General features: G+C 35.9%; 1 protein-coding gene across 1 annotated transcript in view; it reads right to left on the reverse strand.

Annotated features, from left to right (window-relative positions):
- The window catches only part of HCRTR2 (hypocretin receptor 2), a 113,414-nt gene extending 109,246 nt beyond the window's left edge, over positions 1-4,168 (reverse strand). The window contains exon 1 of the mRNA XM_015070114.3: positions 3,666-4,168. Within this exon, the coding sequence (XP_014925600.1) occupies positions 3,666-3,888 (223 nt within the window). The 5' untranslated portion in view covers positions 3,889-4,168. The remainder of the gene's footprint in view (positions 1-3,665) is intronic.
- Positions 4,169-26,595: the final 22,427 nt, after the last annotated feature.

Here is a 26,595-nt window from a genome sequence, read left to right on the forward strand (position 1 = left end):
GCATTCCAGGTGAAAAATCATGATATCTTTGAATGCAAAATTAAGGGAGGCAGAAATGTGCTCATTTCCTCCAGATGTTTAATGTTTCAATTGACCAGAAACCATCACTCCACCCAGTTTCAACTCAAGAGAAAAGAAATAAGTATAACATCAACTATATTACTTTGAGTGTCCCTAAGAGCCCTCCCCTCATCACACATTAATTTTAAAAACATTGCTCAAAATGTACTGGTCAAATAATTGAATGCATCTACTTGGCTATAGTACAAGACATACTTAGGAATAGGTTATATACGGCATAATTTTGAAGATACTGGAAAAACACTGCTTCCAAAAAGAACTCTGTCCTACCTTTCTTCCTATGACCTAAAATTCTATAAGTAGACATGCACATGTCTTTTATTAGAATGCATATACTCATGAAATTTAATGTAGAGTAAGTTTTGTCTTAGTTTGAATGACTTGTGTGGCATTTTTTTCCCAGAAAACTACTTTCAATCACAGGGAAGAAATATCTGATACATATGGGAGAAGGGACACAATGAAAGACATGGGCTGTGGAGAGAAGAAAAAGAGGTAGGGATGATCAAGAATTTGTCATTCTGCTCAGGGCATATCCTGTTACATCACTTCACAAAATGACAGTGTGGGAGAAATGACTTCTAACTGATCACATTATATTTGTAAGTTCAACAAGGTTGAGATTTTCCAAGTAGTCAGTTACATAAAAGTGCAAATGGTGAATGGACCCGAAGGGTCAGGGATTACATCTGCTGCCAACACTGTGGTCTTTCACCTTCATGCCTAACGTTACCTCTTTATCTTACATGAATAATGTGATTCCTTGTCCTGCCACTCTATGCATAAAATTACTTACACTAAAGGGGCAAAAAAGCAATTCTCAATCTAATCCGTTTTGCAAATTTGACAGTGACATTAAAGAGCAGGAAGTTGTCTGTGAGTAATGACACTGATCATTTGTTTAAATGTCAAACTTCGTCAACTTTCAGGGAATATGTCCATAAAGAATGGGTTTCTGTTCAGCCAGAGAGGATTTCAGTGTTATTTAGTCCTGAAGAAAATAGCTGTTAGTATCTTGAGAGCATAATGCTTTGAGTAAAATTTTCTTTTTAAGCTGAATGGAATTGGCCATTTCAGCACTTGGGGCTGTGGACAGTGTTCTCTTCCTTGTATTATGAAACACATAGTCTTACTGTAGAGGTGTTTCCTTTTTGAAACTAAAACATTCTCCAGGCTAACAAACCTATACTCCTAAACTATGCAATTAGAATATGGAGACTATGCATCAACATCCTGTGTAAAGTCAGAATGAAGTAACAGCAAAGGGAAACAAATTTTATCACAGAGATTAAGTGTGAAATAAATATTAAGGAAGGGAATTAGTTATGATTTGCAGCTATTCCTGCAAAACAGGTCAAATTTTTACTGCAATGCAATAACATTCCTCTCTGGATAGGATTTTGCTTCAGACAATGAGAGAGCCATTAACCCTTCATGGTAATTTATTAACAGTGGACATAGATGCAAGAGAGAACAGGAAGTACATTTAATAGGCTTGCAGACAGCAAAGAGCAGAGAATTCATTCTCTCTATGCTTTCTAGCTCTAGAGTGGAATATCAATGGAGAATTCTGGATCTGAGATCAGATGAAATGGAGTTGAATCTGAATAGTGTTCTTTAATTAGCCATTTCATTTCTCTAAGTCTTGTTTCTCCTCCTGTCAAATGTGGGTTACTTTGAGGTTTAAGTGAGGATGTAGGCAGAGAGGTCTGGCATACTGGTAGGTACTCAATGGATGTTCAATTTAGATTATTTACTTTTCATTAAGCATTGGCATAATATAGTGATAGGTTTCTATGCTAGTGGCCAGATGTTTTAATAGCTGTAAACTCTAAGAAGGGATGTCAAAAAGGGAAACAAGAAAGGCATCATTATTAACAGACTTATCCTTATAGCAAAGTACCCCAAGTGTGTGTATTTTCACCCTCATCCACCTTATTTGCATCACCCAAAGATTCCCCTCATGTTTACCTTTTTAAAAATCAACAAAAGGAGAGTAGCCTGAAAATAACACAGTAAGCATTAAAAAACAACTACAAAGTTTTCAAAGGATTCTTATCTCCCTTCAAAAATAACATTTTACCAACTCTCTCCAGAATGCTTCTCAGCCACATACTTAGCAACTACTCTGTCTTTTGAATTGATGAGAGACTACTTTGAATGCTTCCTACCCAGAATGACACACTTGGAGACAGAAGGTAAAAATCAGATTAATGCTAAAAGCCTGATAAGTTCCTTATCATCCTCCCTTGCAGCTACAAATTCTTTGCTTTGGACTTCAAAGCCACTCAACCTATCTCACCTCACCCCGTCTTCTTCCCTTTTTATAACTGAAAATCAAGAGCAGCAATCTTGTAGCCTCCCCCATCTCCTCCTGTCATTTTCAACAGAGATTGCCTCCACACTGCCCTCTGCATTTGAAACGCCTCCCACTCTCCATTCATCAAGGTACATGCTCCTTCCATTCACAATTTATGTTAAGTCGTCCCTCCCTTCCAAAGCTCCTTTTCTTTAAGTGGATTCCCCAGCTGCCCTAATAAACTCCACCACCAGTCTCATACAGCACTGTACCTCCCACCCCCACGACCCCACCCCCCTCCCCCTGCAACATTCAGAAATTACGCTAAGGTGGGAAATGGACGAGGAAATCTATGTCTGCATACGAACCCAGACAGGAACAAATAGAGCTTAGCATTAAGCTCACCATCTCCTCTCAGAAGGGGAAAAAAAAAAAATTACCATTTTTTTTTCCAAGCCTGACAACAAGCATGTTCGGGGGGGGGGGGAATATATATATATATATATATATATATATATATATATATATATATACATACACACACACACACACACACACACACACACACACACAGGTTGAGTGGATGAATGAATGAATGGATAGGTGGATGAATGATTGCGATCTCTTTGGTACTTTTCTCAGATGCCCCTCCTTCTTGCTTGCTCCTGGCAGGGTTTCTGTTTAATTCAGCTTCAGCGTGTGAGTGCATCTCTATGTTTTGCCTCTGTCTCCACTCACTGCCCTTTCATTACCACCTCTAGACAGAGCCCAAGCCTCCGCGCCAAAGGGCACTCTACCTAGCTCACAAATGCTTTGTGACTCCAACGGCCAAAGACAGCTTGCTCCTCAGGAGCACAGCTTTGCATTTTGCCAGCTTCATCTCTCCGGAAAGCCCCCCAAACAGCCGACTACGTTACACAAAAGGATGACTGATTTCCCCATACTCAACAAAATCCACCTGAGACCCAGTCGCTGCCCCTCTCTTGGGGCTTGTAACCTAGGTGTTCTCAAAAGAAACACGCTTCCCTGCTTCTCCCTGCAGATGCAAAAAGGAATTACGACTCCAGGGCTGGGTCCTGGTTCCTAAAATCAGAAAACTTTTTTCTTTCTTTCTTTTCTTTTCTTTTTTTTTTTCTTTTTCTTTTTTTAAAAACCAAACCCCACCCCGAGAGCAGCGACCTCTTTGTTTGCATCCCAAGGGGAGGGAGGGGTCTCCTGAGCCTTTGCAGCCAGGGGTGGAGGGGACGTGACAGCCCTCTGGAGGGCTGCCCTGGAGGAGACTCACCCAGGACGTTCCCAATGAGAGCCACCACGAACACGATGATGTAGCCGGCGATCAGGACCCACTCATATTCTTTGGGGTGTAGGTATTCCCTCCACAGGTACCGCAGGAATTCCTCGTCGTCATAGTCGGTGGGGTTTAAAAAAGGCTCTTGAGTTTCATTCAGCTCCGAAGCAGATGACCAGTTGCGACAAGGGGGGGAGTCCTCCAGTTTGGTACCGGACATCACGGGCTCGAGTCCGGTTCCGCTCAGTGCCGCAAGCCGCTCTTCCCCTGCCCCATGAGCCCTGTGATTTGCGGTGGGAAAGGCGGCGCGGAGACGCGAGAAGGGGCTTCGGAGCAGAAAATGACGTGAAAAGTTACTGAGCCAATGCCTCCGGAGTCTTGTGCCCAGCAACTTCTGCGGCGGCTTCGCTGTCTTTGCAGACGATTTTGAAGAGAGGCGGCTGAGGAACTGGGGACCCGGCACTGGAGGCTGCAGCAATGACACCGGGAGGAGACAGCTACCTCGGCTCGGCTCAGGCTCAATTACTCCTCATTCCAGCACTGAGTCCGCAGCCCAGAGCCTCCGCCCGCGCTGAGGGAGAGCCGAAGCTGGGGGGGTTGGGGTGGGGGTGGGGGTAGTCCTGAAAATCTTTTTAACCTGTTTCTCCCCCTTTTCTACTTTTCTCCTCCATTTCTCACGTGCAGTTCCCATGACCCATACACAGACACGTGTAGGTCTATTGACATGACAGTCATGTGAACACATGGCTAATATAGGATTTGTTGTTAATATAGGATTTGTCTTTTTAATGTAAACATAAAAGGAATGAGGAGGGGCCACTGTGTTCCTCAAGTAGGTCCATGCAAAAGTCATCTCAGGCAAACACTGTACGTTTGTTTGGCTTTGCCAGCTTAGCACTTGCTGAATCTTGAACATAGCACCTCCTCTCCCCATTCTCCAAAGTGGAGAAGGAGACCATTTTTGAATCGAAGGATATAGTTAGCTGGCATTGTACTTGCACTACCAAGTGTCACAGGAAAAACAGCAGCGATTCCTTGAAGGACGCTAGGGTCATATGTGTGCTCATAGTTGATGTTGTTCAAGCAACGTTACAGATCAAACAGGGTGAAAGGAACTTCTTAGAAGGATGTAGTGGTGTGCACACAAATGGTCTCTGGTTAATACCACACCCTACTGGTCTTTCTTCTTATTGACCCAGGACTGATGTCACCTGCCACTCTCTAATGAAACTGATTTTGTCTCTAAGAATAGTATTTTGGGATTTGTCGTAGTATGAGTTCAGGACCCTTTCGTTCTCAATAACTGTGATAGGAATACTGCATTTGATTATAATTTTGTACATGGGAAGGACCTCAGACAGCATCTAGCCTGAACTTTAGCTTAATATTAAAAGCCTTCTAATAACTTTGCTGATGTTCTCCCACCTAGTTTGGATGGACCACCTCAGTTTCTGACTTCCACCATCGTGGGGCTGTTCTAAGGTTTAGAGAACTCTTCCTTACATTAAGATAAGATTTTAAACCAATATACAGCTTTCTTAGTCTTTTACTCTCAATTCCTACTTTGCATCTTGGTGCTACATGGAATAAATCTTCCATATGCCAATCCTTCCCATACTCAAAATAAGTATAACAGCCCCGTTCCCTTTCCTCCACTTTTCCTCTAATTATTTCCACTGTTTTTCAAATGACACTATCCCCACGACCTCCGGTCATTTGGTCTTCCTTTAGGCAGTTGTCAATGCCTTGCATAATAGTAAACTAGGAGATACAGTAATTTGGATGGGTTTTGCTGGTACAAAAATGTACATTATCATGTGGATGCAACCAACGCCTATAGTTAGTTTATTCAAATGTCACAAGATACTGTTAGTTCACATTTAGTGTTAAGTCAATCCTCCTGACTCTACCATAGTCATAATTCTTCACATGTTTTGTAATTTACATCTGACAAAATTCTCTCATACATATTATTTTAAAACCACTGAGGAGTTGACTATGATTAGCCCTGTTTTACAGCCGAGGAAACGGTTCTGGAGAAGTTAAACGATTTACTAAAGGTCAAGTGACTAATCTGCAGCAAGACCATTCTGTTCTTCTGATCCCAGCTTGGGGTTTCTGTTATTCTACAGATGTCATATTTCACAAGAAATACTATTATTATATTTTCCCAGTCTGCACTAGTCACTTCAGAGAAGAAAAATAAATGGGCATTTGATACGTCTGACAAATATTTACTTAATTTTTCTATTCCATTGTCAGTGATACAGGTTAAACAAGGTTACTGCTTTCATGCACTTTACTTTCTAGGGAAGACAGAAAGGAAACAAATTGACTAATAAATACATAAGAAGAATATTAGGAAGGGATAAATCTTATGTTTTAAAACAAAATCCAGTGAAATGATGGTGAGTGGAGAGTCCCAAAGGCCATGTTAGAAACAGATGGTCAAAAGGCCTGTGCGAAGAGGTAACATATAAGTAGGATACTCCCATGATGTATGCACATATTAATTTAATTTTTCTAATTTGAGGTTTCACCAGATCTTAAATACTGATGCTATTATCCAAAGAATTAGCCATTTCACCAGACCTCTTGTCATCAGTGAATTTGACAAGCAGGCCTTCTGTGGTTTCATTCATGTTCTCCGATACAAATGTGCTAACTTTATTCTGTGGCATAATGTGTCCCTCTGATTTATTAATGTATGTTGTTTTCCTCTTCCATGTACTATTATTTTCAAAATGGGAAAGGCTGTTGCTACTTAGTTGTAATCTATATTCTGTGACATCTTCAAATTTTTTGTCATTGACAAAACACAAATATGGACCCTGGATGCTGTTTTCTAAGTACTCAGTGTTTTTGCGTGTGTGATATTTCAACTCACCTATACTTCAATCCACTCTTTTTAAATTTTCTACCTGCAGTTAATCATCACTCTTTATTAGAAGTGTAAATAAGGAGAAATGAAAACATATCTTGTTCTGATGTGTGCTTTATGTTGTGACAAGCCTGGATTTACCTTGAAAAGCGTTCCAGTTTTTCTGTCCATAATTTATAGGTGATTTATTTTAAATATGTGGTACTCTGTTGCCATACAAAAATTCCACTCAAACCTTCAAATTATTATTTTATTTTGTTGCAGGCATATTAGAGAGGATAAATAGTGCAGTACTCATTTTGATGTGATCCCTTTCCTTAGATCCTCTGATATATTTTAGGACATTTGAAAAGAATGTTTAGATCTGAAGATATTGTTTTCTTCAATTCAGAATCTTTCTGCTACATGAAAAGAAAAGGAGTCAGCTCAATATCACAAGACAGTATAGAAAGTTCTAAATTTGTCTAGTGATGACCTCTTAAGGTTGTTATAAGAATTAAATGAATTAATATTTTTAGAAAAGTCTCTGGTATATAGAAGGGATTTGAAAATGTTGAATAAGATTTAGAATGATGTGGTCTCCTGGTGTGAATATTATTTGCTTTACATATCAATTCCTCTAAGTGTTAATACATATTTAGAAAAAGTAATGTGGCTCACAATAGTCTAAGTAATTCTGTTTAACTACCTATCTTAAGTTTTTTTCTGTCACTTTTAACTCTCCGACTAACTCTCTGAATATATTAAAAATGAGAAAGAAAAGGAAAATAAAACCCCAAAACAGATCCCCCCCACCTCAGCAGTTGTAGTTAAGTTGCTCGGAGATCACAGATTACATTGGCTGTCCCAGTTTTTATATTCTTATTCCTGATGCCAGACCACACTTTTTGAAGCCTATAATAACTTTATGAATAAATTTCATTAAATATTTCTGAGTATTCCCTATGTTCCCAGGAGTTTAGTTAAGAGCTGGAGGCATCAAGATCAATAAGACATAGTCTAGCCTCAATGATTGCATAGTGCACCAGCGAAATTAGCAGTGTTATGATTATAGAATCACTCTGTGAGTTTCTAGGGTAGAAGGATGCAGAGTGTCACAAGAACATGAAAAAACACCTAATTCAGGCTGGAGAAAACCAAAATGAATGGCTCCCCACAGGGAAAGTCACTCTTGTGCTGACTCCTTGAAGAGAAAGAGAAGATTACTAGATGGTTAGGAATGGGAGGTATTCAGGTGGGGGGTGGCGGGGTGGGCAGCATTTCATGAACTTGGAAACAGGAGAAATCAGGCAGTGCACAGACAAAAGCAAGGTGAAGTGAACAAGGTCAGACTTTCACAACATCTCTGGCAATGATGTGGAAAATGGGAGTACAGAATGATTAAGACTGAGGATAGGGTACCACATAGGAGACTAGTATAAAGATCCTTTTGTCAGAAGGCAGGCAACAGTTGTAAGGATTGAGAGGAGATGAGTGTCATTAAAAAAAAATGATGGTTTGAACAGACATTATCCAGAAGGCAGAAATTTTATTACTTTCTTGAAGAAGGCTGAATACATGGTAATAGTATGTTTAAAGTTTATTTCTCTATTTTGCTGTGTAGTTTGAAGAATAAATTGAAGAAAGGAATGGAAAGGTGTCCCTGTGTTGACTTTTCATGTATCTGAAAAAAAGTTGTTTTCCTTCCTTCTTTTCTGTCGGAATGAAAACAAAATCAAGTCTAAGCACTCTCGGTAATGACTATACTGAGCTTACATATTCCCCAAATAAATGTAATAGTTTTGCAGGAAGTTATCTGACATCTCTCAACTCCAAACACTACATTTTCTTCTAAGATGGCCTTGCTAAATCTTTCTGGAAAAGTCTTTGGATCATGGAAAGGGCTAGAAATCTATTTTTCAGGAAGAAAGGGGGAAATGTATTTCTGATAACATGTTCCTCTTAGGAGAAACTCTTGAGTGGGTTACTGAGATGAAACTCAGATGCCTAGAAGACTCAGACATTAATAATCAAAACTACATGATGCAAATTACCCAAAACTTTTCTGACTGTTTTTCTTCCCATCCTTATATTACTCCCTCATTTATTTACTTATGTCTTATTTTAGACTAGGTTCTCTCTGTCCCTTCTTGCCTCCTAACCTGTATGATCATATCGGGTACGTTCCCTTCATGGTTCTTTTATTCAACAATCTATGGAAGTCATGCTCTCTTCCTATCTCATGTTGACCATAGACAAACACTGTTCTCTTATTCAGTTTTTATCACATGAAAAGCATAGAGGAGTAAGCAAGTAATTCAATTCAGTAAAGCAAATGCCCTTATGTGTACATCTAAAATGGTCTGAAAGTGCAGGAAGAGACATCTACCCTGTCAAAGTGGGGTCAGCGAAGGAGGATGTTATCTAAGCTCAGAACTGAAGAATGGAGAGTGATAGTCTCCAGTGGAAGGGTTGTGAGAGCTGGTAACAGAATGGAAGCAAGTAACTTGTTTGTGAGACAACACTAAGAGTCAACATTTGATGCGTGCTTAAGTGAGCTAAGCCCTGTACCAAGCACATTGCAAGTATTAACTCAGTTGATATTTACAACTCTATAAGGTAGGTCTTATTAGTTATCATACCAATTTTTCAGACGAAGAAAGTGAGACATGGAGAAGTTAAGTAACTTTCCCATGGTCACAAAGCTAGAAAATGGCAGAATCCTTGAGCAGAATGGTCATGATCTAATTCTAGAAATATGCATTTATTTTTTTACCATTACTCTATTTTTTTCCCACAGTAAAGAACCAAAACCTTTTCAGTAGGGGCAACTCTTTCCTTTGTTACTAGTAATAATACTATAAAATTTTGATTCTTAAAGAACATATTTGTAAAATTACATATATTTCATATATTTTAAAAATTCTGATTATATTTTTAAGCGGTGTAAGAGCAGAATTGAAGGGAAATGGTTATACCCTTCAAGGTGTTATCTTTCCCAAAGAAAATCAATATTCTTTTATGTGCTCTTAAGTATGAATGCTATACATAATGTTCTTACTACACACTTAAAGGCATAAATGTTGTCTAATTCATTTTTTGTACCTAGAACCTAGAACAGCACTTTTTATGTAGCTATTGGTCAATCACTACCAGTTGATCAGGACTGAAGTGAAATGTAAAAGAGAGTCCTTTACAAAAAAGTGATTTTTATGAAAAATTATGCATATGTGTCATCTTGGTTTATGGAAAACAATGGAAATTCCTGAAGACATAAGTATATTGTTGCCTGTTACTAAATCTTTAGCTTAGAAAGGACATAATCTTTTTGTCTACTGTACTACTCTATTAATTCACTTCTTTCCATAACCTAAAGGTTATTTTTCCTCTTTACAGTAGCAAATGGCTAAAATAGAAAAATAGGGAATAGAGAAAAAAGTGAGTTTCAATGCAATCCTATAATAAAGTACAGACTATAACTTTTGGGGTGCTTGCCCAATCTAGGCATCCTTCACTGAGAACCACACTACTCTCAGTCACTCTGAAAGATGGCCTATGAAGAATGAGAGCACTAGTGCAATACCCGCCTTTCCAAACATCAGTCACTGGGCTACGTGAGATCTCACTCTTGGGCTTGAGTTCATTGAAATATCCCTATGTTCTTACACTGAATGTTATTTTTTTTCTTGAGCTCATTTGACTGGGCTTCTTTTCCTTAAAAATAATAATACTTGGCTGAAATAGTGGAAATTTACTCTTCGGTAAGCAGTGGATTTAGCATGTAATCATTAAGGCACGTGATTTGATTTTCTATATAAAATACATTATCCATTTTACTGTGTCACAAAATTAATTTGATTATTTATTTTTAAAGACTTCATTTTTTTTAAAGTAGTTCTAAGTTCACAGCACAACTGAAAGTACAGAATATTTCTATACTCTGTCCCCTTACACATGCACATCCTCTCTTATCAATATCCTCCATCAAAGAGGTACATTATTTACAGTTGAGAAACCTACACTGATATATCATAATCATTCAAAATCCATAGCTTACATTAGGGCTCACTCTTGGCATTGTAAATTCTATGGGTTTGGACAAATGTATAATGACCTGTATCCATCATTATTCCATAATATACCATAATATAGAGTATTGGCACTACCCTAAACATCCTCTGTGCTCTACTTATTCATCCTTCTCTACCCCTAATTCCTGAAAACCACAGGTCTTCTTTAATTCAGTTTCTTTCTTCACAGTTTTGTGGTTTTCAGAATACCTTGTGGTTGGAATCATATACTATGACTTTTTTTTTTCATTTAGGAATATGTATTTAAGGTTCTTTCATGTCTTTTTATGCCTTGGTAACTTATTTTTTAGCACTGGAAAATATTCAATTGTCCAGATGTACCACAGTTCATTTACCTATTTACCTATTGAATGGCATGTTGGTTGCCTTTCAAGTTTGGGCAATTTTGAATAAAGTTGCTACAAACATCTGTGTGCAGGTGTTTCTGTGGTCATATGTTTTCAACTCCTTTGGGTAAGAACCAAGCAGCAAAACTGATGGATCATATAGTAGGACTATGTTTAGTTTTACAAAAATCACTAAACTTTCTTCTAGAGTGGCTGTACCATTTTGTATTCCCACCAACAATGAATGAGATTTCCTGTTGTTCCACATCCTCACCAGGATTAGGTGTTATCAGTATTCTAGAATGTGGCCATTCTAATAGGTGGGTAGTGATGTTAATTATTTTAATACACAATTCACTAATAACATATGATGTGGACCATCCTTTCATATGTTTTTTGTTTTTTTTTTTTTTTTTTGCCATCTGTATACTGTCTTTGGTGTACTGCCTGATAAGTTGTTTGGGCTATTTTTTAATCAGGTTGCATGTTGTTTTGTTGAGTTTTGTTTTGTTTTGTTTTGGTTTGGTTTTTTTCCTGCAATCCCCACCCTCCCCCACCAGGTTTATGTGTTTATTCTTTTAAATTATATTATTGAAGTATAGTTGGCATATGTTATTATATTAGTTTTAGGTGTACATCATAGTAATTTGACAATTCTATACATTACTCGATACTCACCATAATAAACACAGAGCGATCTGTCATCATATGTTATTACACCTTGTCGAGTTTTAGGCATTTTTTGTATATTTTGAATAGCAGTCCTTTATCAAATGTGTCTTTTGCAAATATTTTTTTCCCAGTCTGTGGCTTCTCATTCTTTTGATATTGTCTTTCACAGAGTAGAAGTAATTAATTTTAGCAAAATGCAGTCTATCAATTATTTCTTTCATGCATCATGCCTTTGGTACTGTATCCAAAAAGTCATAGACACAACCAAAGTCATCTAGGTTTTCTGCTGTTATCTGCTACAAGTTTAATGGATCTAAATTTTATATTTAGATCTGTGATAGATTTCTGAGTTAATTTTAAGTGAAAGGTGTAAGGCCTGTGTCTAGATCCATTTTTTTTTTTTTTTTTGGTCTTGTGTTGCATGTGAATGTCCAGTTGTTGAGTATCATTTGTTGAAGAAACTGTCTTTGTTTCAAAGTTTCACCTTGGCTCCTTTGTCAAAGATCAAAGGGTGTTTCTGGGCTATTTTGTTCCATGATTCTACTATTTCAACAATAGCACACTGTCTTGATGACTGTAGCTTTAGAGTGATTCTTGAATTCAAGTAGTGTCAGTCCTCCAACTTTGTTCTTTTATTCAATATTGCATTGGATATACTTCCCCTTATGCCTCTCTATAACTTTAGAATCAGTTTTTTTTTTACATCCATAAAATAATTTGCCAGGATTTTAATTGGGATTGCATTGAATGTAGAGATCCAGTTGAGCAGAACTGACATCTTGACAATATTGGGTTTTCCCCAATATTGGTTCATTTCCCCAATTGGGTTCATTTCCATAAACATGGAATATCATTTATTTAGTTCTGATTCCATTTATCAGAGTTTTGTAGTTTTCCTTATATAAATCTTGTACATATTTTGTTACATATATATATTTCATTTTTTGAGGGCTAATATAAATGTAATTATGTTTTTAATTTCAAATTCTATTTGTTTATTGTTGACATATAGGAAAGTAATCACTTTTGAATATTAAACTCATATACTGAAGCTGTGCTGTAGTTGCTTATTAGTTCCATGGTTTTTTTGTTGTTGTTGTTGTTGTTGTTGATTCTTGTGCATTTTCTATGTAGACAAAGTCATCTATGAACATTAGTGAACAGTAACAGTTTGTTTCTTCCTTCCCAATCTGTATACATTCTATTTTCTTGCCTTGTCTGATTACGTTAGCAAGGACTTGTATCGCAATGCTGAAAAGGAGAGGTGACAGGGAACATCCTTGCCTTGTACCTGATCTTAGAGAAAAAGCTTCAAGTTTCTCACCATTGACTATGTTAGGTGCTAAGTTTTGTTTTTTTTATAGGCAGTCTTAAAGTATTTCCTCTCTATTCATAGTTTACTGAGGGTTTTTTTATTCATGAATGGATGTTGGATTTCATCAAATGCTTTTTCTGCATCTATAGATATGACCGTGTGATTTTTGTTTGTTTTTAGACTGTTGATGTGATGGGTTACATTAATTGAATTTTGGAATGTTGAACCAGCCTTGCATACCTGGGGCAAACCCCACTTATTTGTAGCATATTTTTTTAATACTTTTTGTATTTAATTCACTATTTTTTTTAGTATTTTTGCATCTAAGTTCATGAGAAACATTAGTCTGTCATTTTCTTTCCTAGTAATATCTTTGTCTAGTTTTTTAATTTGGGTAATGCTGGCCTCACACAATGAGGTAGGACATGTTTTCTATGCTTTTATTCTCTGAAAGAGATTGTAGAGAATGCTATTTCAACAAATATACATTGTATGACTCTATATAGTTATGGTAAAAGATACTCGTGTATTGAATTCCAATGTTAAAAGCAACTCTACAAGCTTTTACTTAGGTAAAAATGCAGTCATTGAATAGCATAGTGCCATTGTGAAAACCTGCATTGAGTGAGAATCTCCTTTGTTGTTATTGTTTATTTCTTATTTTCTAATAGGGATAAAATTCACATAACATAAAGGTCACCATTTTAAAAATTTTACAGTATATAACTCAGTGGTTTTAAATACATTTATAATATGTGACCATCACCACTACCTAATTCCAGAATATTTCCATCACCCCAAAGAAAAACCCCATACCTTCCCATTCATCTATCCTCTTACATGCTGGAAACTGGATTTAATTATTCTGGAAATTTCCCATAAATGGAATCATAGTATACATGTGGGCTTTTTTTTCTGGCATCTTGTATTAAGCATATTTTAAGGTTCATTCATGTTATAGCCTATCCCAGTATTTTTTTATGACTGAATATATTCTGTACAGATATATAACTTTTATTTATCAGTCAGAAGTTGATGGACTTTGGGGTTGTTTCCACTTTTTGGTTAGTATAAATAATGCTGCCATAAACATCCATGTACAAGTTTTAGTGTGAACTTATGTTTTCAGTTATATTAGCTATATACCTAGCAGAACTACTGTTTCATATGGTAACCCTATTTTTTAAGAAACTGCCAAACTGCTTTCCAAAATGGCTATACCCTTGTACAATACGACTAGCAATGTACAAGTTTTCCAATTTCCCCACATGCTTACCAATATTTGTAATTTCCTTTTTTTAAAAAAAATACTAGCTATCCTCATGGATGTTAAGTGGTATCTCACTGTGAGTTAAGTTTCAATCCCTCTAATGATTAATGGTGCTGAACACCCTTTCACATTCTTTTTGGTCACTTGCATATCTTCTTTAGAGATATAGCTATTCAAATTGTTTACCTCTTAAATATTTTTTGGTATTTTTTTTAACTTGTAAACATTTTTAAAAATATAGTCTGGTCACTAAAACTTTATCAGACACTTGATTTGCAACTCTTTATCAATTGTATTTTTATATTTTTAATAGTGTCCTTCAATGCAAAAAAAATACATTTTAATTTTAATGAAGTTCAATTTATCTAGGTTTTGTTATTTTTGTTTTTGGTATTATATTTAAGAAGCCATTGCCTAATCCAAGGTCACAAAGATTTACACCTATGTTTCTTTTTAATTTTTTTTTTATTGTTTTAGCACTTACATTTAGGTCTTTGATCTATTTTGAGTTAATTTTCATATGCAGTGTGATAAAGAGGTTCAAAGTTGTTTTTTTAAATGTGCATATCCAGTTTTCCCAGTACCGGTGGTTAAAAAAAAAAGACAACAAACAAACAAAAAACTTTTTTTCCCCATTGAATGGTCTAGGTACCCTCAAAAATCAATTAGCCATAGATGATGGGTTCATCTTTGGACTCAGAATTCTCTTTCATTGATCTATAAATCTGTCCTCATACCAGAATAGTGGTGTTTTGATTACTGTAGCTTTGAAGTATGTTTTGAGATTGAGAAGCGTGAGTCCACAAATTCTGTTCTCCTTTTTAAAAAGATTATTTCAGCTATCTGGAATCCCTTGGAGTTATGTAAATTTTAGGATCAACCTGTCCATTAAAAAAAAAAAAAAAAAAGACCGAAAAAAAGGCAGTTTTGGAATTTTGACAGAGATTGAATTGAATTTGTAGGTCATTTTGAAGAGTGTTGCCATCTTAATATTGTCTTCCAATCTACAAACATGGCATGTCTTTCAGCTTCTTTAGGCTGAATTACTTTCAACAATATTTTATTTTTTCATGGTATAAAACTTGCAACTACTTGGTTAAACTCATTCCTAAGCATTTTATTCTTTCTGGTGTTATTGTAAATGGAATTGTTTTGCTAATTCCATGTTTGGATTTTTCGTTGCTAGCATATAGAGATCAGCTACTTTTTGCATATTGACTTCTAGCCTAAAACTCTGCATAACTCATTATTAACTCTGGTAGTCTTGTGTGTGTGCAATCTTTGCATTTTTCTATATATAAGATCATATCATCTGCACAGATAGTTTTGCTTCCTCCTTTCAAATCTAGATGCCTTATGTTTTTCTTGCCTAATTTGCTAGAACTTCCTGTACAATGTTGAAGAGAATAAGTGAGAGTCTACCTCCTTGTCTTTTTCCTGACTTTAGGGGGGAAGCTTTTAGTCTTTCACCATTAAGTACCATGTTAGCAGTGGGTTTTCAAAGACATTCTTTGTCAAATTGAGTAAGTTCCCTTCTATTCCTAGATCACAGAGTATTTTTATCATGAAAATGTGTCATATTTTGTCAACTTTTTTCTACATGTATTGAGATAATTATGTGTGATGCTTTTTGTTTTGTTTCCTCTTTATGCTCTTTCTATGGTGTACTGTATTGGTTAAGTTTAGCCTATCTCGTGTTCACGGCATAAATCTCACTTGTTCACAGTATATAATACTCTTAATAAATTTGTGACATTTTCTTGAGGAGTTTTGCATCTACATTCATAATAGATATTGGTCTATGTTTTCTTTCTTGTGATATTTTTGTCCGGATATCAGAGTAACACCAGCCTTATGGAGAGACTCTGGTTTTGACTTCAGTTTTACTATTTACCAGCTGTTTGAAACTGAGGTAGTTGCTAAACAACTTAAAGCTTTAGAATCCTCATCTCTGGGTTAATGATAACTCCACATAAATTGTTGTGAGAGTTAAATGAACTTATTGTGTGTGTTTTGTAAACTGTCAATGACAATAAAAATACTGTAAGAATACAAACTGTATAAGAAATGCTGGTGTAGGAATTAAGAATACCAGCAGTGTGTGGAAGGGTTGAACTAGAAACATGTAACTTAACTAGGATTATATACTGATTAGTTCTATTGGTTTTGATTACAGCATCCATAAAATAAGTTAAATTTATTCTATTTGTGTTATGATAACCACATTTATAATAATAATAACTATAATGGTAAAATGATATATTAATAGTGTATATAATGAGTGCATATTGCCCGATATTTGTTTACTTACTCCTCATTACATCAAAATGAAGATGCTGTTATTTTTTAAGTGTATTTATTTATTTTGAGGGACAGAGAAAGGATGAGCAAGATAGGGGCAGAGAGAGGGGAGGGAAGGAGAATCCCAAGCAGGCTCTGCACTGTCAGTGCAGACCCCAACGCAGGGCTTGAACTCACGAACCATGAGATCATGACCTAAGCTGAAATCAAGAGTCAGACACTTAACAGACTGAGCCACCCAGGCACCCCAATGCTATTACTTTCCCTCATTTTCTGAATGAATATGGTACCGGAGTACCTCAGAGATATTATGGGTTTGATTCCAGACCACTGCAATATAGCAAATATTGCAATAAAGCAAGCCAAGTGAATTTTTCAGTTTTCCAGTACATATGAAGGTTCTGTTCATATTACATACTGTAGTCTTTTAATTAAATGTGCAAGAGCATTAAGTTTTTTTAAACAATTTCGCCTTTTAATAATGGAAGTGATTTGACATTCCAGAAATAATTGTAGGGAAGAAGGATCTTCTCTATAAAAGTAAACTCACCAAAATTATAAATGTAACAGCTCTTTTACTTCTGCAATTTAAATGCTCCCCTTACTGCTACCCCTTCATTTAACAACATTCCTGTGCCATCGCATATTGAAGAGAAAACAGTATGTTAAATTAAAATAAGCATGGCTGATTTTTAAAACACTTAGGCTTTAGTGACCTTTCTTCTTTTATACATGGTAAGTGCTGTTGCAGTAATCAGTGTTTGGAAGAGAACATCTGTATTCAAAGAACTATGTCCTGGAAGAATTTTAATACAGCAGGTTTTCCAAATTGCAACTTGTGATGTACACGACAATGAGCGAGTTTCTGGATACTACAGATGAGGATGCCTATTTTAGACAATGTACTTCAAGTTAAAAAAAAATTTTTCCACAGATAGCCATCAGCTACTACTTTAGGTTCTAAGAGTGTCTTAATCTGAGTAACAAATGTTTCATGAAATATAAGCTTACTGGATAGGCAATTAAAAGACTATGAGGTTGATTACAGTATACCCCTACCCAAGCATTAATTCTTAAAAAAAATGTACATACATTAATTAAAAATGCTTAATGCTAAACATCATCTGAGCTTTCAGCAAGTCATTATCTTCTGGCCAGTGAAGGGTCTGGCCTTGATACTGATGTGACTGACTGATCAAGGTGGTAGTTGCTGAACGCTGAGGTGTTATGACAATTTCTTAAAATGAGACAACACTGAAGTTTGCCATGACAATCGGCTCTATCCTTCATGAACAATTTGTAGCATGTGATGCTATTTGATAGCACTTTACCCACCATAGAACTTCTTTCAAAAATGGAGTCCTAGCGCTCAACTCTTGCCACTGCTGTCTCAGCTAAGTTATATAATATTCTAAATCTTTTGTTGTCATTTCAACAATCTTCCCAGCATCTTCACTAGGAGTAGATTCATCTCAAGAAACCAACTTCTGTGTTCATCTGTAAGAAGCAACTCTCCATCCATGTAAATTTAATCATGAGATTACAGCAATTCAGTCACATCTTCAGTCTCCACTTCTAATTCTAAATCTCTCACTATTTCTACCACATCTTCCCTCCATGAAGTCTTGAACCTCTCAAAGTTATCCATGAAGGTTGGATTCAACTTCTTCCCAATTCCTGTTAATGTTGATATTTTGACCTCTTCCCATAAATCAGCTATTCTGAATGGCATCTAGAATAGTGAATCCTTTCCAGAAGGTTTTCAGCTTTAGCCAATTCCATCAGACGAATCACTCTTTATGGCAGGCATAGACTTAGGAAGTGTATTTCTTACATGATAAGTTAGATTCATAAGTCAAAATTACTCCTTGATCTATGGGCTACAGAATGGATGTTGGGTTAGCAGACATGAAAACAGTATTAATCTTGTCCATCTCCATCAGAGCACTTGGGGTACCAGATGTACTGTCAATGAGCAGTAATATTTTCAAGGATTGTTTTTCAGCAGTAGGGCTCCTGTGGGTTTAAAATATGCAGTAAACCATGTCGTAATCAGATGTGCTGTCATCCAGGCTTTGTGTTATATAGAGAGAACAAGTAAAGTCAGCTTAGCATAATTCTTAAGGGCCCTAGAAATTTTGAAATGGTAAGTGAACAGTGGCTTCAATTTAAACTCACCAGCTGCATTAGCTGTTAACAAGAGTGTCAGCCTATCCTTGGAAGCTTTGAGTCCAGGCAGTGACTTCTCCTCTCTGGCTATGAAAGTCCTAGATGGCATCTCCTTCCAGTATAAGGCTGTTTTGTCTACAATGAAAATCTGCTACTGAGTCTGACCTTCATGAATTCTCTTAGCTAGATCTTCTGGGTAACTTGCTACAGCTTCTACATCAGCACCTCCTGCTTCCCCTTGTGCTTTTATGTTATGAATATGGCTTCTTTCCTAAAACCTCATGAACCAACCTCTGCTGGCTTCAAACTTTTCTTCTGCAGCTTCCTCACCTCTCTCAGCCTTCATAGAATTAAACAGAATCAGGACCTTGCTCTGGATTAAATTTTGGTTTAAAGGAATATTGTTACTGGTTTGATCTTCTGGCCAGACTACAAAAACTTTCTTTATATTAGCAACAAGACTATTTGCTTTATCATGCATTTGTTCACTGGAGTAGCACTTTTCATTTCTTTCAAGAACTTTTCCTTTGCGTTCATTCAAACTTGACCCAAGAGGCCTAGTTTTCAGGCTATCTTGGCTTCCACATGCCTTCCTCACAAAGCTTAATCATTCCTAGCTTTCAATTTAAAGTGAAAGATACACAACCCTTCCTTTCATCTGAACACTTAGAGGCCACTCTAGAACTATTAATTGGCCTATTTACCTCTCTCAGGTAATAGGGGGGCCTGAGAAAATGGAGAAAGATGAGGCAGCGGCCCTTGGTGGAGCAGTCAGAACACACATTAACATTTATGGATTAAGTTTACCATCTTATATGGGTGTGGTTTTTGGCACCCCAAAATAATTACAATGGTAACATCAAAGACCACTGATCAGAGATCACCATACCTTATAAGATAATGCTGAGAAAGTCTGAAATATTGCAAACATCACCAAAATGTGACACAGATACAAAGTGAACAAATGTTTTTGGAAAAATGGGGATGACAGATGTGCTTGACTGAGGGTTGCCACAAACCTTTGATTTGTAAACAACACAATATCCTCAACGTTCAATAAAGTAAAGCCCAATAAAGCAATGGATGCCTGTACCCAACAGAGAAATTGCTGGATGGTATGGTGGTTCTATTTTTAACTTTCTAAGGAATCTCATATTATTTTCCATATTTCTTGGACCAATTTACATCCCCACCAATAATGTATAAATTTTTTGCCATATTATCACCAGTTCCTATTGTCTTTTGTCTTCTTGGTGATAATCATTCTAATAGGTAAGAGGTGATATCTCATTAAGGTTATTATTTACATTTCCCTGAAGATTAGTGATATTGAACATCTTTTCATGTGCTTGTTGTCATTTTGGTGTTCTCTTTGGTTTGCCTCTTTTATTTTTCCTTTGCCCATTTGTTTTGTTTCTTAAGCTCCACATATAAGTGAAAGCATATGGTATTTGTCTTTCTTTGATGTATTTCACTTAGTATAATACTCTCTAGCTCCATCCATGTTGTTATAAATGGTAAGATTTCATTCTTTTTTTGACCAAGTAATATCCCATTATATAAATATACCACATATTCTTTAACCATTCATCAATCAGTGGACACTTGGACAGTTTCCATAATTAGGCTATTGTACATGATGCTGCTATAAACACTGGAGGGCATGTATCGCTTTGATTTAGTGTTTTTGTATTCTCTGTATAAATACCTAGTACTGTAATTTCTGGATGGTAGGGTAATTATATTTTTAACTTTTTGAGCAACCTCCATACTGTTTTCCAGGGTGGCTGCACCAGTTTTCATTCCCACCAACAGTGCAAGAGGGTTCCCCTTTCTTTGCATCCTCAGCAACACCTGTTGTATCTTGTATTGTTGATTTTAGCCATTCTGACAGGTGTGAGGTGATATCTCATTGTAGTTTTGTATTTCTGTTTCCCTGATAATCAATGGTCTTCTGATAATACCACTGTGCAACAAAATTTTGAGACACTGTCATAAATACTGTCTCAAAGTATAGTACTCTGACCAGCAGCACTGAAATTGAGCTTTCTAGCATTATAGAAACATGGGCTTTACCCCAGACCCACTTCATCTGAGCCTACATTACCAATATCTCTAGGTTATTCATATGCATGCTGAAGTTTGAAAAATAGTGTTTGAAATTTAAAAGATAAATTGAACAAAATTCCTGAGCAGAATAATATATGTAGAAACAGTATGGGCAAAATTACTGGCATCAAAATTGTCTGAAAAGTAATGTTAAGGAGAAAAGAAAAGCCTTCATTTTTTTTTTTAGTAACCTTTAACCTAACCTGATATTCTGATTTTATTAATCAAATGTCAGATACTTTATCATCTCCAAGATTAATTATTCCAACTTCTTTCCAATAAGCCATTTTACATTTGCCCAAGACTCAATTAGCATTTTTGACCTTGAAATGTCAGTTTTGTTACAGATCTGTATTGTGAAAATTAATGTCTGAAAGTCTTTTTCAGTGTAGTAATAAGAATTTTGTAACAATGTGATACTTTTGCTATTATGTGAATAAATCATGGCTTTACATTAATGCAAGTATCCTTTTTTCAGGTTGTATGGCATTCACACTAGACATCTTATGTTGTACATTTTTGCTTTCTAAGATAAATATTGAATTTTTCAATTCCAAAGAAATTTCATAGTTATTCTCTACTCTTCAATCATTTATTAGCTTGGCAATATTTGCTGTTTGTCTACTATGTACCAAAACATTTTACAGGGGACATTTTTATAAAGTCTGTACAACTAATATCGTATGCTATTCATCTTGAAATTGGGTTTATATAAAGCAAATATGAACAGACCTAAAAAGGAGAAATAGACAGCAATGCAATAATATTAGGGAACTTTAGTACCCCCATTTTCATCAATGGATACATCATCCAGACAGAAAATCAATGAAGAAACAATGGACTTAATTGACATGTTAAACCAGATGGACCTGACAGACATTTATAGATGTTCTATCCAAAAGTAGCAGAATACATATGCTTCTGAAGCACTCATGAAACTCCCCCCAGGATATATTATGTGTTAGGTCATAAAACAAGTCTTAATAAATTTAAGAAGGCTGAAATCATACCATGCATCTTTTCCAACCACAATGGTATAAAACTAAAAGTTAATCATAAGAAGGAAACTGGAAAACTTACAAATCACAGAAATTAAACATACTAATGAGCAACCAATGAGTTGAAGAATAAATTAGAAAATAAATTTAATAATATCTTGAGACAAATGAAAATGGAAATATACTAAAACTTATGGGATGCAGAAAAAGCAGTTTTAAGAGGGAACTTTGTAGTGATAGATGCCCACATTAAGAAGCAAGAAAGATCTCAAATACACAACCTAATTTTATACCTCAAGGAATTAGGAAAAAAATAACAAGTAAACCCAAAGTTAATATAGGGAAAGAATTAAAGATCAGAGTACAAATAAATTAAATAGAGACTAAAAGAGAATAGAAAAGATCACTGAAGCTAAGATCTTTTTTAAAATATAAACAATATAGAGGAAGTCTATTTTGACAAATCACCATAAAAAGAGAACTCGAATAAAATCAGAAATGAATTGTTTTTTTCTTAAGCTCCACATATGAGTGAAAGTGTATGTTATTTTTCTTTGATGTATTTATTTCACTTCGAATAATATTCTCTAGTTCCATCCATGTTGTTACAAATGTTAAGATTTCATTCCTTTTTATGGATAAGTAATGTTCCATCATACAAATATATCACATCTTCTTTATCCATTCATCAATTAATGGGCACTCGGGCTGTTTCCATAATTAGGCTATTGTAGGTGCTGCTGCTATAAATGTCAGAGTGCATGTATCCCTTTGAATTAGTGTTTTTGTGTTCTCTGTGTAAATACCTAGTACTGTAATTGCTGGAAAGCATACAAATACAAAGGATCATAAGAAATATAATCTTATGAACTATTGTAGGACAACAATTTGGACAACCTAAAAAAAAATGGATAAATTCCTAGAGATATGCAACCTACCAAGGCTGAATCATGAAGAAACAGACATTATTAGTAAGAAGACTGAGTTAATAATCAAACACCTACCAACAAATAAAAGACCAGTACCAGATGGCTTCACTGGTGACTTCTACCAAATATTTAAAGAAGAAATAATACCAGTTCTTTCCAAACTTTTCAAAAAAAAAAAAAATAGAAGAGGAAGGAACACTTCCAAATTCATTTTCTGAGGCTAGCATTACCCTGATACCAAAAACAGACAAGGACACTATAAGAAAAGAAAATTACATGCCAATATCCATGATAAATATAGACCAAAAAAAAAAGGAAAGAAAGAAAGAAACTTAGGTTGGAAAACTATTAAGAACAATAAAATTCAGGGGTGCCTGGGTGGCTCAGTAAGTTAAGCATGTGACCCTTCATTTCGGCTCAGGTCGTGATCTCACAGTTTCATTAGTTGGAGCCTCATATGGGGCTCTGCAATGACAGCATGGAGCCTGCTTAGGATTCTCTGTCTCCCTCTCTGTCTGCCTCTCCCCCACTTGTGCTCTGTCTCTCTCAAAATAAATAAACTAAAAAAAAAAAAATTAGCATGCCAACGCAAGAGTAGATATAAGAAGAGTGTTATCAAACAGAGAGAGGGAATGATTTCCCTACCAATGGCTATTCTTCTATGAAATGGTTGCAATTTATATCATGGATGAAAGATGTAGGATTACTCTGGTTTAAGTAACCAAGGGAGAGAGCTCAGAGAGAATGAATACCATTTTTTATTTTGTTTTGTTTTTAATGAGGAAAAGATATGTCTGGGGAAAGAAAAAAGTTTGGGGTGGCTATAGTATAGTGTGAAATAGGTAATAGAAGAGGCAGGAAAGGACAGCGGGCAAGATTGTTATGAGACCCTTGAGGCGCCACAGTGGCTCAGCCAGTTAAATGTCTGACTTTGACTCAGGTCATGATCTCACAGTTCATGGGTTCGAACCCCTCATCAGGCTCTGTGCTGACAGCTCAGAGCCTGGAGCCTTCTTCAAATTCTTTGTCTCCCTCCTCCCTCTTTGCCCCTGCCCCCTGTGTTCTCTCTCTCTCTCTCTCTCTCTCTCTCTCTCTCTCTCTCTCTCTCTCTCAAAACAAATAAACATTAAAAAAATTAGAAAAATATATTGTTATGAGACCTTATATAATACATTAGGGAGCCAGCCGTTTTCCACTGGTGTGTGGAATTGTCAAAGGTTGTAACATGTAAACAACATCAAGAGAGTGTGTTTTTGGGAAAGAATACTGGGTTTTAAAGTGGTAAATGGAGCAGGATGAAAAAAATCAATGAAGACCAAGTAGGGGTTTATCATAACAGCCTATAAGTCAGAATATAAACATGTAAAGTACATTAGCAATGAAAGAAATGGGAAGGAGGAAGCACATTTAAACAGCATTTGGGAAATAAAATCTACAGGACTTAGTGACTGGGAGAATATGAAAGGGAGACAGCATGAGATAGGCACCAAAATACATTGGTGGCTTCTCTTTGCAGCTCATGATGACGTTAACAATACATAAAAATAGGGGGCAAAGGCATTTGAGTAAAAAGGACATTGGTGAGTTTAACTGACATTTTATCCCTTTGGAAAATCTTAGCATAGCTCTTAAGGAGACAATGGTATATACTAATCCAGAGTACACAGAAAACATGGCCTAGCCAAGAGGATTCAGAAGTTATTCACACGCACACAGGTGGTCACTCATGCTGAATGGCTCGTATCACTCAGAAATTGACAGAAAGGAGACTGAGTCCAAAATCCTATAGACCATCAATATTTGGAGAGCGTGTGGAAGAAAAGGATTCTACAGATGATATTGAGAAGGAGCTGTGATGAAGTGAGAGAGGACAGAGTAATGTCACAAGTGAATTTTTAGAAGACAACTCAGAGGAAATGGGTTCTAGTCAAGATCTGTTGCTGTTCAGTTTTTCCAACACGATACATGACTAATACGTGAGTTTTTTTTTCCTTTCTGAAAGGACTGAAAATTACTTAAAACAAATACAAGAGTCTAGATGTAACCAAAACTGTTAATGACTGACTCAAGTGCTAATGACTTACGTGCTGCCTAAGCTTGGGTTTACTCCATGTCACAGGATGGGTAGAGTGAGGTTGTTAGGCGCGAAGATTGGCTACCTGTATTCTTGGCTTGGCTCTCCCCAGTCGGTGTAAGTGATCCTGAGTATGGAACCTACCTCTCTGTATGACCCCTTTTCCCATGTTAAATGAATATGATTGCTTCCCAGCCCCATACGAGTATTGTGTGGATTAAATGAGATGCTAAACTCCAAACATTTGAAAAGAGTTGGCACAAAATATATGCATTAAATAACTGGTAGCTGTTAAACAAAATGTTCTTTAGCTTGGCTAGGATATCCCAGGGTGGATTCAGTCAAGGAAACAATTCTGAACAAGCCAAAAAAAAAAAAAAAAAAAAAAGGCATTTGTTAAGCAAGTCGGTAAGTTTCTGGCAAACCCTCCTTTTTGAACTAATTATTATTATTTTTTAACCTTGCATTCGGAGAGGCAGAAATATCACAGCAGTGTCAATACCAGGGCCCACATGGTGAGTCTGTGTCTTCCAAAATAATTACAGAAACTGGATGAGAGAATTTTATTCTGCCTTCTAAGGAAAAATGCCGAAGAAGACTTGGTAGATAAAAATGGCAGAGTATCTAAACTGCAAAGACCAAATGTCCTCAACACACTGAAGTCAAGAAACCCAAACTCATCAAGTTGTACACATGAGACATGTCCGGTTTTTGTAATCAATAGTACCTCAATATAGCTGTTTCTTCAAGAGAATTTATGAGATGAACTTTCAAGCTATTTAGTACATCCTTTAATTAGATGGTAATTACTAAATACTGGAAACTGCTAGTTTCCTAACTTAAAAAATTAATTTTAAAGTGGCACATTTTGCCTAATAGTTTTTCATATGTAACATTTACATACAATGCAAGGATGTCTTTATTCCTCTATCCACCTACCTACCTTCCTATCTACTTATCTATCATCTGCCTCTATTTATTTATAAATTATGCCAGGTTCTGAGATGTTATAGGAATAGATGTGTATTTCAAAATATCATCTCCATACCTCAAAATGCTCTTTCTGTTGACCGCTTTTAATGGGCTTGAATCATAGGTGCTTCCTTGAGTAGGAAAAATGTGGATGACTCAGAATGATGGGTCTGGTAATGTGCACAGCTGGAAAAATATAATTATTAAATCTTGGTGTGTCCATTTTAGCTCGGTGCTACTTCTTTAATTTAAAAAATGCAAAACATAATAACTGGAGAATTATGCTGCAAAAATACAGGAAGAAAAATGACATATCCATCCTCTATCAACTACTTATATATTGATGTTTTTAAAAGTCCTTGACACATAGGTTTTGTTCAAGAAAATAAATACGCCATTCATGTCACTGAAAAAAAAATAGTGAACTGAAATGTACTCTAATACATGCCATCATTTCTCTTAAAGTTTATTTAATTCTTTTTGTTAAATTATTTCAGATTTCATGAAAATAAATCTGTTTTTACATCTTACTCTTTAGTTAACCACACTAGATTTTTCTGTCCTTTATTTGATGATTATAATGTGAAATGTTTCACTGACATAATTGTATAATACAATTATTTCCCTGCTTGTTATTTTATTCCTTATAAGCTATGAAGAAAAAAACTTGCATTTTGTATGTTTTTTGATACCTTTTACTCTTGTTTTTGGCAATAGTTTCTTTGTACCTATCTCACATTTGTCATGTTCTAAAGATGTATGTATAAGTTCATAGTTACCACTATGTGTTAAAATCTTTTTTATTTCCTTATTTCTCCAATTTCAGTCAACTAGTGGTTGT

The sequence above is a fragment of the Acinonyx jubatus genome, chromosome B2, assembly GCF_027475565.1.
Source record: "Acinonyx jubatus isolate Ajub_Pintada_27869175 chromosome B2, VMU_Ajub_asm_v1.0, whole genome shotgun sequence".
Lineage (NCBI taxonomy): Eukaryota > Metazoa > Chordata > Mammalia > Carnivora > Felidae > Acinonyx > Acinonyx jubatus.